Source organism: Fonsecaea multimorphosa, assembly GCF_000836435.1.
Source record: "Fonsecaea multimorphosa CBS 102226 unplaced genomic scaffold supercont1.4, whole genome shotgun sequence".
In the NCBI taxonomy this organism is placed as follows: Eukaryota; Fungi; Ascomycota; class Eurotiomycetes; order Chaetothyriales; family Herpotrichiellaceae; genus Fonsecaea; species Fonsecaea multimorphosa.
In genome coordinates, this window is record NW_015971638.1 from 394,151 (window position 1) to 405,610 (window position 11,460).

Here is an 11,460-nt window from a genome sequence, read left to right on the forward strand (position 1 = left end):
AGCGCGTTGGTCTAGTGAAAAGCTTTCTGGCGCAGTTGTGATTCCATATTCGGTGTGCTTGGTGAACAGGGCGAGGTGGACCGCATTGGCAAGGCTCGGAACCAAAGCATAGAAAGGAGAGGAGACAGTATCAGAGCGAGCCTTTGCAGCGAGATCAACAAAAGTCCAGCCGAGCCCCGAAGAATAGAGGGGCGAATAGAGGAGAATTCTACATTAGTCCCCTGGCGGTATCGTGTCAGAGGTGAGAGCCATGAATACAAAACAGAGAGAGCATTTTAAAAACCAAAGACCTCCCGCTCCCTTTATGTCAATTTATTCATTGTATCTTTGTCCTCCAATCGTGTGCCATTAACCGTTCTATCGTTAGCAGTGCGTTCGTGTCTGCTTGCCCGTACGCCCGCCTGCAGCTATATGGATAGAGGCCTTCTGTTCTGTTGATCCGTTTCGTGGTATGCTGGACACTGTGAAATCCCTCCCCACAACGCCCTGTCCGTCCCATATTATTATTACCTCAATCGCCCCAGTCGATGATCCTCTAGCCGATAACGCCTGGTAGAGAGAGGGGGGCAGAAAACCCTCAGCCGGTTTTCAGACCGAGATCGTATCAATCCCTAGAAGTCCAGAACGCCATTCCCCGTCCCCGCCTCTTTGAAACGCCTCTCTTATTATTATTAACTTGTGATCCAACCTCCCCATTGCATATTTCCCCTTCTGAGAAAGATGATGATGACGAGGAGGATCATGTCGCAGCGACGATCCCACCGTCTTGACAGATCGTGCCCGGCGCGACGGGGCCCATGTCGATGAGTCCGCCCTGGTCACACAGGTAGAAGGCCCTGTCGCCGTTGCAGGAGAGTGCGCCGTTGGGGGTGCACGGCCCGTCGTTCTCGCGGATGATTTGGCCGTTGACGCACGTCATCCCCAGAGCCACGGAGCCCATGTACACGTACGTCGTGGTGGAACTGTCGGTGCTGATGCATTGCGAGAAGCTCAAGGCGTCGTTGCAGGTGAATGTTCCGGGGACGCAGGGGAGGGGGAGGGAGGTGGGAGATACGGTGGGAGAGATGGTGGTGGTGGTGGTGGTGATGCTGGTGATAGAGGTGGTGGTGATACTGGTAGTAGAGGTGGTGGAGGTGGTAGTGGTGCTGTCGTCGTCGTCGAAGCGTATCAAAGTCGTAAACGTGGTTGGTCGTGTAACGCTCGTTCTTGTGAACGTAGAAAAAGTGCCTGTCCTTCTGATAAACGATGAGGTCGGGCGGGTCGTCGTTGTGGTCGCAAAGATGTTCGTGATTTCATATGTCGTCGAAGTCGTAGTCGGTGTCATCGTGGTCAATAATGTCGTGGAAGTCGTGGTCGTCATCAAAGAAGTCGTGGAAGTCGTCGAGTCAGCAAGATTAAATACAACAATGTCTGTAAGGTTAGCAAAAATGGCCCCGGTCCCTGAGAGAGCAAGGGCGGCAGTGGTCGAGCCGTTCGTCAATGGAAAGGGAGGGAGGGAGGTTGTGGTTGTCGTGCTCAGAACGGTGGATGTAGTTGTGGAAGCAATATTGAATACCGCACCTCCTGTGACGTTAGCAGCACTAAGGTCCCCTGTTCCCGTAGCAAAAGTGGCGGAAGAAGTTGTGCCGTTGAGAAAAGGGAAAGGTGGGAGCGAGGTTGAGGTCGTGTTCACAGCGGTGGCAGTCGTCGTGGTGAAGAATAGGTCCGCTGCGGGATCCACGGTTGTACTTCCAACAGCAGATGTTGAGGATGCAGGATCAGAGGTTGTCGTGGTAGTCGAGTAAGGCACACTCTGACTCGTGAACGCTGATGCGGGTATAGCACCAATAAACCCCGGCCCTGGATCGGGGACGATGGCATCCTGGCCATAGACAACATCGGTACCGGGATCTGGAAACACCACTTCTTGCCGCTCGATGGTCTGACAGCCGTTGCCAACGTTGCACACGAATATGTTCGGTAGTTGATCCATCGGAGAAGCCTGGCGTCTGTAAGGAGAGCCTCGTCGATGCCGCACGCTCGGTCCGCCCACGATTTGGACTCTCGCACAATTTTGATACATCTCGCGATCTCCGACGATATTGAACCAGGACCAGGAAAGGAGCGCCGAATCCGAGGAAGGCGCAAAGGTCGGAATCGTGAAGTTGTAGTTGTGCGTCAAGGGACATCCGCCAATCATGGACTTGATGACTTTGAACGTAGCTCCGTTGTCGTAAGAGAGCGATAGTTGACAAGAGCCTCCGTCGTGTTCGACCGTCCCATTTATCCACATCTCGTAGGTGCCGCCGGCTAAGTAGGTTGCTTTGGTCACATACCCATCTGTGTCATTCTGGTAGTTCTTGCATGGAAAGTTAGAACCGTCCGGAAACAATGGGGACGTCATATCATAGTCTTTTTCGTCAGTGGGGACATCAGGATCAAGGGGGCTTCGCAGGGGGTATGGCCAGCTCATCTGCATATGGGCTTGAGTGCAGAGAGGCAGCCATAAAATGGAGGAGAGGGCAAGGGAGGTGTGTAGAAAGCGAGACATGGGGGGGGGGGGGGCTTTGTCAGAGAACTGGCAAAGCGGGGGGTCAATAAGGTAGGAAGGGTGGGTTAGAAGACTTAGGCGAAGAGCCCGTGTCGATGCAAGGGGGATGGTTAACAGGATGAGCACACGTATAGGATCGTCGCTTGTAGCAAAGGGAGGTGAAGGGTGGTGGTCTGAAGGGAAGCGATCAAGCTTGATCAAGGGACAGATAATTCTGCGAGCGACATAACGCTCTGCTTATGTATATTCCGAACCTGTCCACATATGCCTCCATATAGCCGCCCCAAGTAACGCACTCCCAGCTTCGATTTCTTGAGATGGCGGACAAAGCTCGATGACATGCTGCTCTGGATACAGCTTGCAAGCGCGACAGGCTAGGGCGAAAATAGAGGAGGCTCAAGCGCGGCCTGGAAAGTCACCCTCAAGAATGTTGTCGATCCCCTGCCCCAGCATGACATTCTTCTGGCCCAGGAAAGGCCAAAGGAGTTCTCCCCTAGGCTCCAGGTTCCATCTAGTGGGTTTTGTAGGGGGAGATCTCGAAAATCCCCCGCAGCCGTTGTCATGGCGACGTTGTCGCCAATCGCACAGCCACAAAAAGCCTATCGACGATCGGCTCGAGCCTCGTCCAAACTCAAGAAACCCGGGGCATGCGAGCAATTTGTACTTTAGGTTTTGTGATTATAGGCGCCAATCTGGGCTATTTCCTCGAAGGGATGTCGATCTGAATGCGTATTGTCAATAATCGCCCGACCAGGGAAACAAAGTTGTCCAGAGTGCGCGTATATGTTGTGATGCCGATCGCTGCATGCAGCTCATATTTTGTTATTCAGTTCGACTTGCACCCTCCAAGTACCGTTCATCTAGGAAAGATGTTTGTCTATTTTCTCGGTACCTTTGGTGCTGCGGTTCCAGTGGTGAACCTCGCGGGTTTTGTGGTGAAGCTTCACATCGCAGTCGACCTGAACCTCTGATGATGAGATGGTGCGCCTTGTTGATCTCAACCGCGAAGAACAGTACTGGATTGACATACACAGTGCTCCAATGCAGAGGGTTCCACACTGTTGCCCTCACGACTCCACTCGTCGCGCCGAATTCGCTATATATTCCAAGCATCTCATCTCAGCGCAAATTCGAATCTTCCGGATGAAGAAGGCAGATGCTCCAATTCGGCATGCATTGTCGTCCAGATCGGTTTGCCTTTTCCCACTCGACCCATTTTACGCGCATCTCCTTCCGTTCTTGATGGTCGATGGTGTGGTCCGTCCAGGTCGCCTCCCGTCCGACGCTCAGGAGTGGACCAAGCCAGCGATAGACGGCAATAATGAGCCAGACTTGTCGTCTGCCAGAGGCATCAGGCGAAAGACTTTCGCGAGCTTGAAACATGAACTGTGTTTTACAACCTCGAGTGAAGCAGGTGCCCTTACACTTCGCACCAGCCCGGCTGTCTCCGAACTCTCGCTTTGACTCATTGATGCAAGGTGGGCCTTTGACTCCTGGTGGGAGGCGTTGGGTATTAATGCATGCTCTGCAGAATTTGCTCAGGATGTAGGGATCCCCGAGCTTCAAATGAGGGCAAAGTCGGAAATCGATCCCTTGCAGAGCACTGGATACATCCTTGGCCTGGAACACTTCTTTGTACATGCCACTACCGCCGCTTGTTCTCGTGTTATACAGAGGAGATGGCGATTGAAGCAGGGCCACTTTTGAAATCAAGAGAGACTCGGCCTTCGGATTCTCCAGGTCCATTACCGAGGTGCCTTTCTCCGGTCGGTCGGCGACAGACCTATTGCGAATAGAGTTCCTGCACCTCGAACAGGGCTCTAGTGTTTCAACTCGAAATGGTGCTTCCACCCCCGCCTTGATGCTGCGGATCGTCTTCTGGTAACCAAGGTGACGATGCGGACATAACCAGACCTGTCTACAATCTCGCAAGGTAGGTTCCTGTTTGATCTCTGACGTAGGAAAGGTAGACCGAAGATGAAGGGTCTGACACTTGCCGCACACCAGCTTATCCAGTTGAGTGGGGTCCTGATCTCGTTCAGTCATGCAGAGAAAATCAAACAGCTCCTTTCCTTTCAAGACAAATGATGGTGTGGTGTAAAGGTGGAAGAACCTCGAGCAAGTATGACGGAGGGCGACCTCGCTACTGGGGCTCAAATATGGCTGGAGGAACATCAAAAGCTCTGTGGGCAGTGATAAGAAGCCCGACTCGACATTGTTAAAAACTGTCCGCTCGGACCATCTAGTTCCTACCGACGGTGTCTGTTGGCGAGGCGCTCGCTCGATGATTATGGTTTCCGGGGTAAAAGCCAGTTTGGAAACGAGCTGCTCGTCGGAAGGTGTTAGGGACAACGCCTTGCTGGGCCATGGTTGCAATGCATCGTGATTTTCATCCAAGATATCAACCGGACCAGGTGCCGACTTGGTTCGCGAAAGCTTTCTGCGAAAACGGGAAATGACTGGCATTGTGACGATGTGTCGTGCGCCGAGATATCGGCAGTCAGAAATGCGGAGTCGTTCGTATCTTCCAACGCGGACAACCACGACAAGCACACAGGTGATCAAGCAAGTTTTAGACAGCCATCACAGATCGTGGAAGCAGCCGGCCGGGTTTGATCTAAAGGATAAATGCCAGATGAAAGAGGGGAGACATTAATCGTTGCTGACTCTCTGCCACGGCTAGAGATGTTCTGGACATTTCAGGAGGATGAGGAGGAGGAGTAGTTCCCCAGTTGGCCTTTGGGCCGATAAAGGCGAGAGGGTCCTTGATTTGGTGGCGGAGAGCATTGGAACTCACTGGCACTTACTCCCCTCGCTCGGTAGTACTGTTTGGCGCAGGACAAATCAGAAAAGCTCTTTGCCACTGGGATGGGGAAGCTCTCGCTACCACCAATTGTTCCACCCAAGCTTGTCTCGTTTATTGATCCCTGCAGCGGGCGAGACCCTTTGAGATGGCTTCGATGGATTTTAGCAGTGTGCCGCTTTGCAATAAGATGCTCTTCAGTCATTGGCGGTGGTTCAAGGAGAAGGAGTCCTGCCGTTTGTCCCGATCGAGACGGTTCACGATGGATCTGAAGCGACGCGGGAGTGAAAATCCATCTCGAAAGTCGCGTGTACGAGGCGCTGCTGTGCTTTCACGACACCAAAAAAGTCATGACGTCGTGACCAGAGATTGGCTGGCCGGTGGCCACCACTTGCAAGGGGAAATATCTACTCGGTATTATGGTTTTTTCCCATTCCTTCATGGCCAGGCTCATGCGCATAGACTCAAGAGATACATCGCATGTTTAGCCTTTCATATCCTCACCGATCGCTTCAAAAACGTATTCAGTATAGACTACTGGTTCTCACAGACTGTATTGCCTCGAGCGTTTACTCCCATGCCCTCTATGGTTTGCCACTAAGATCACGGCCATCACAGCTGCATACGATGCCCAAACGAAAGAGATCGGCCAATAATGCCACTTTGGCGGCTTCTGCCATACCGACTCCTGCATCAACTCGACGGACTAGTTCCCGAACAGCCTCCGCCGCCATCCCCGCCACGATTGACACCAACCCAGATACAAATGACACGATCAGGGATGGGCCGAATGCTCTGCGTGCTTCGCCAGACGCAGAGAAGCCGGAAGTGGACACGGCGAAAAGCAAGAAAGCAAAGATTAAGGTAGAGGCTGTGGGTGACGATGCTGCGACGCTTCCTGCAAAAGCTGCCTCTAAAGGAAGGGACGGGCTAGACAGAGAAGATCCTGAAGCTGATGGAGACGAGGAAGCCAACCCCGAAGAACTGAAGGAAGCCTTGTCCCGGCCGCCTCCAGTTAACAGCTCCTATCTCCCACTGCCCTGGAAGGGCCGCTTAGGTTATGCCTGTCTCAATACCTACCTCCGCGCTGCAAACCCACCAGTCTTCTCATCACGAACGTGCCGCATCGCTTCGATACTCGAGCACCGCCATCCACTGAAGGACCCCAACCTCCCAGAACATGCCACCAAAAATCGTCCAGATAAGGATCAGCCGGCCGACATAGCTCGGGGCCAGGGGTATGTCGAAGCACTGGGTCTCGCCAATGCGCGGGATATTGTCAAGATGTTGCGCTGGAACGACCGATACGGCATCAAGTTTCTCCGGCTGTCGTCTGAGATGTTTCCATTTGCCAGCCATGATGTGTACGGGTACAAGCTTGCGCCCTTCGCCTCAGAAGTGCTTGCAGAAGCGGGTCGTGTGGCTGCAGAACTCGGGCATCGCCTGACAACGCATCCGGGGCAATTCACGCAACTGGGCTCACCACGAAAGGAGGTTATACAAGCCTCACTCCGCGATCTGGACTACCACTGCGAGATGCTCGACCTTTTGAGGTTGCCGCCACAGCTGAACCGAGACGCCGTTATGATCTTGCACATGGGTGGCGTCTTTGGCGATAAGGCTGCCACTATCGCTCGATTCAAAGAGAACTATGTCAAGCTGCCACAAGGGGTCAAGGACCGTCTAGTTCTTGAGAATGACGATGTCAGTTACAGCGTCCATGATCTGCTGCCTGTGTGTGAAGAGCTCAATATTCCACTTGTTCTCGATTTCCATCACCACAATATTGTCTTTGATGCAGACAAGGTCCGTGAAGGTACACAGGACATCATGGACCTCTATGGCAGGATCACAGCCACATGGACAAGAAAGGGCATCACGCAGAAAATGCACTACTCAGAGCCCGTGCCGTCGGCGATTACTGCCCGACAGCGGCGGAAGCATAATCCGCGACCTGCAACACTGCCACCCTGTCCGCCAGACATGGATCTAATGATCGAAGCCAAGGACAAAGAACAAGCCGTGTTCGAACTCATGCGTACATTCAAATTGCCTGGGTTCGACAGCTTCAATGACATCATACCGTATGCACGGAATGACGAGAACAAGCCATGGAAACCTCCGAAGAAGAAGAAAACTCCCAGAAAGAAGCGGGCGAAAAAGGACGACGAGGGAGAATTGGTCGAAAATGAAAACGAGGACGACGACGGTGATGATGACGGGGAAGCTCAACCGCCGCCTCTGGTCCCAGAACCCGAGATCAGCATGGGTGGTCCTGATGGGCGAGTGTACTGGCCTCCGGGCATGGAAGAATGGTTGCGTCCAAAGAAACGAGAGGTCAAGCCTCGAGATCCGGCAAAGGCAAAGACGACAGCCGAGCGAGCGGCACTGAGACGGGCGGAGAAAGCTGCATGGCAGGCTGCAAGGGAAGCGTCCGCAGAGGCAGGGACGCCCGTGTCCGCGGCCAAGTCAACTCTGTCTGAGGCGCCCGCCGACATGGATGCAACTACGCCTCATGGAGCAAAGCCCAACAAACCTGCAAAATCAAAGAGCGTGTATGAGGTGGCGAAGACGAAGAAGCAGCAGAAACCGGTCCGGGCGCCTCGGTCGGGTGCCGCCGGTGTGAAGAAGAAGAAAAGTACTGTGTTGACGCCGAGTACGAGCGATCAAGACTCTTCTCTCGACGGCGAAGAGCAGGAGGAGGAGCAAGAGCAAGACCTCGAGATGCCGGACCTTACTGATGCGGAGGAGGAGGTCAGTCTGCCTGTCAAAGTCGACCGGCGAGCACCAACACGGACTTTGAGCGGAAGGAAGGCGAAGAGGAAGACTGTAAATTATGCGGAGGGTGACGACGACGACGATTGATCGTTTCTGGGGGGTTTTCTGGCGATGATCCTCGTATGTTCTGTGAGATGAGGTGATTTTATGGCGGGGCCAGTCAGATTCAGGCTGTAGTTGACAATATATGGTCCGAATATTTGTTCGGTTGGTGGCATATCCAGGATGGATTTCTGCTGGAGATAGTTCCAGGAATATCCATCAGTTGTGTCTATCATCATCTCGACAAAAGAGCACGGTAAAGACGACCAGGTTCGGGGTATCCAAGCCCGAAGCGCAGTAGCAGGAGGTTTCTCTTCGTATCCGAGTGATAATACATAACGGCAGTAACAATACCTAGGTAGGTACCTAGGTACGCAGCAAGGGCAGTACTGAGGCCTAGAGGAGAGTTGGGGGGAGTGGGGGAGTATCAGCGTGGGGGAAAGGGTCGGCCATGGTTCTCCAATGGTGGTGGCAATTTTTGCCCTTAGACTCGCAGCCCTTTCCGTCCTCCTCTATTTCTTCCCCATTGTAAACGCGGGAGGGACAGAAGGGAGAGGTTGAACAGGAACGGGAGATGGATGGCAGCAGAGAGATCCCGAGTACCTCGTACAGAAGAAACACACTCCTCTGCTGTGTTGTTTGTCTCGTCGGCCACGCTCGGTGGATTGGCCGGCTTGGGGCGCCGAAGAGAGCAGGACCTCAATGAGGGGATGATTCGCCGGAGCATTTCCTTGCTACGCCTCCGGACTCCATAGTACAGCTCGTAATGTGCGTTCCATGCACCCTCCCGAACCTCGAGAATCCAATGAGAAAGCTGTTCCTCGCGGATAGGTAGGTACCTTGTAGGCATACTCGAGTGGTAATGTCATGGTCTTGCCGATAACGTCACGATTGTGGAATAGCTTGCCAGGTTGTTGGGAAAACTGCTCGTCTCTGTTGCTGCGTTGCATCATTGATTCATAGCCTATTTACCCACGTTCCAATGACAATTGTGCCCCGCGCGTATTTTCCCTTGTTTGCGTCTGGATAAATTCAGAACTTTTTGGGGTCAGGGAAAAAAAGTAAGAGAGAGAAAAAGAGAGAGGAAATCCTTTTACCCCTCTGTCCATCCCTTTCTTGCTTGCTCCGTGTTCCATCTTCCCTACTGCGCGCGCAATCCTTCTGACACTCTCAAAGTACTTACCTTCTCGAGTTGAACTCCTCACCAAACACCCCTCTGCAACCATGGGCTATCCCGATACCTTTGAAGGGTTTATGATCCAGGACCAGAAGAAATGGACCGAGTTTCATAAACAAGAGGTAGCTAGACCTTACCTGGCCCACCAACCCGCCAGGAATCAAGCTGACTCGCGCCGCAGTTCAAACCCAAGAAGTTTGGCGACCACGACATTGATATCAAGATCGAGTGCTGTGGCGTCTGCGGCTCGGACGTCCATACCATCAACGGCGGTTGGGGCGAAGCACCGCTGCCCATCTGTGTGGGCCATGAGGTCGTTGGTCACGCAGTCAAAGTCGGAGATGCCGTAAAGACAGTAAAGGTTGGAGACCGTGTGGGCGTCGGGGCTCAAATCTGGGCATGCCTCAAATGTCCCCAGTGCAAGAGTGACAATGAGAACTATTGCCCACACATGGTCGACACGTATGGTGCCCCTTACCCCAAAGAGGTCGATCCAGACGAAACCATCTCCCAGGGAGGGTACTCGTCTCACATCCGCGCCCACGAATACTTCGTCTTTCCCATTCCCGATGCTATTCCCTCACACCTCGCGGCTCCCATGCTCTGTGCGGGATTGACGACTTGGAGTCCACTCGTGAGGGCGGGAGTCGGGCCGGGCAAGAAGGTGGCAATTGTCGGCTTGGGGGGCTTGGGCCACTTTGGAGTCATGTGGGCGAACGCGCTGGGCGCTGAGGTTACCGTCATCTCGCACTCCCCGAGCAAAAAGGATGATGCTCTCAAGCTGGGCGCAAAGGAGTTTGTGACCAACACCGAGAAGGGGTGGGCAGACAAATACGCCTTTGCCTTTGACTTCGTGCTCAATACCGCCGACATGACCCACACTTTCGACGTGAGCGAATATTTGTCGCTTTGCAAGGTCAATGCCACATTCCATCAAGTTGGTCTGCCGGACGAGCCCCTTCCACCGCTGAAAGCGCAGATGTTTATGAGCAACGGCAGCTCCATCGGTGCAAGCCATATCGGCAACAGACCAGAGGCCCTGGCCATGTTGAAGCTAGCAGCCGAAAAGAAGCTTTTCCCCATGGTTGAGACCGTGCCTATCTCGGAGAAAGGTTGCGCAGATGCGGTGTCCCGCGTCGCAAACAACAAGATTCGATATCGATTCACCTTGACGGATTACGATAAGGCATTTGGAGCTCGTGATTGAGGAAACTGGCGGCACAGGAAAAGGGGACCGCAACAGCGGCTGGGAAGCTAGCTGGGAAGCTAGCTGGGAACTTCGCGTCCGGACACTAACAGGAATACATCGAGAAGTGCCGACGCGCGGTCTTGCTGCTATGCTGTCAGTCGCCAGCCCATGTCCGAGTTGAAGGAAAAGCAACCTTGACACAGATATCTCTGTCAAAAAGCAGGATTGCTGCACGGTATGCTCATTCCGTTGCGCTCTGACCAACCAAGCTCGGGAAGGAGCTTGGTCGAGCAAAGCAATGAGCTCCCGTGTCATTTAGATAGCGTGCATGGGTATCTGAGACCTGAAAGACAATCAGTTTCTCGCGTATTCGCGCCACCAGCACCAGATCCATTCCTCATGACCTCCGCTATTCCGTTGGTGCCGTTGGAGAAGGGGATGAGCAGCATGCTCTCTGTAGAAATCTTGTCGAGCAGGTCTGTGACTCGCTATGAGCCTATGAACCCCGTTAATGAGCGCAGATTCAAGGAGGCGGTAAGTCAACTGAGTGGTTGAGTCAGTGTGTCAATGTGTCAGTCACTCAGGCAGCGCCGAAGGCTCTTGCTCCAGACCCTGCCAGCGCTCGGACATTTCAGGGCAACCCACAGGGTGTCCCCTTCTTCTTGGTGGCTAGCAGCAGTGCCTCTTTGGCAGGTGGATGTACGTTATTAGCTGTAACCGCTTCTCCGGACCAACCCCTCGACAAGAAAGTGTTGCCACTCCCCCAATATCCCCAGGAAAAGACCCTATTAAATGTTCTCCCTCCTCTTTGTCAGGTCTGGAAGCGCCGAGGTGGTACGCCTGGAAGGGCTCCTTCGAGATGGAAGATCCCGGAAAAGGCAAAGGTTCGGACAAACTGAGGGCGCAGGAAGCGAAAAAAGCAGTCTTGGTCGGCGTCGATC

The 11,460-nt window shown here is 53.5% G+C and overlaps 4 protein-coding genes across 4 annotated transcripts; 2 read left to right on the forward strand and 2 right to left on the reverse strand.

Moving 5' to 3' along the window:
• Window positions 1–739: 739 nt before the first annotated feature.
• Window positions 740–2,530, reverse strand: Z520_02784 (uncharacterized protein; the record flags this gene model as incomplete). The annotated part of the gene is made up of 1 exon (XM_016773297.1): window positions 740–2,530. One exon carries the CDS (start codon window positions 2,528–2,530, stop codon window positions 740–742), a length of 1,791 nt encoding a protein of 596 aa, XP_016635354.1.
• Window positions 2,531–3,649: 1,119 nt separating this feature from the next.
• Window positions 3,650–4,996, reverse strand: Z520_02785 (uncharacterized protein; the record flags this gene model as incomplete). The annotated part of the gene is made up of 1 exon (XM_016773298.1): window positions 3,650–4,996. The coding sequence occupies one exon, from the start codon at window positions 4,994–4,996 to the stop codon at window positions 3,650–3,652; it is 1,347 nt and encodes a 448-aa protein (XP_016635355.1).
• A 964-nt stretch (window positions 4,997–5,960) lies between these two features.
• Z520_02786 (uncharacterized protein) lies at window positions 5,961–8,198 on the forward strand (the record flags this gene model as incomplete). Its single annotated transcript, XM_016773299.1, has 1 exon — window positions 5,961–8,198. One exon carries the CDS (start codon window positions 5,961–5,963, stop codon window positions 8,196–8,198), a length of 2,238 nt encoding a protein of 745 aa, XP_016635356.1.
• Window positions 8,199–9,377: 1,179 nt separating this feature from the next.
• Z520_02787 (uncharacterized protein) lies at window positions 9,378–10,537 on the forward strand (the record flags this gene model as incomplete). The annotated part of the gene is made up of 2 exons (XM_016773300.1): window positions 9,378–9,452; window positions 9,512–10,537. The coding sequence occupies 2 exons, from the start codon at window positions 9,378–9,380 to the stop codon at window positions 10,535–10,537; spliced, it is 1,101 nt and encodes a 366-aa protein (XP_016635357.1).
• Between the last annotated feature and the right edge of the window lie 923 nt (window positions 10,538–11,460).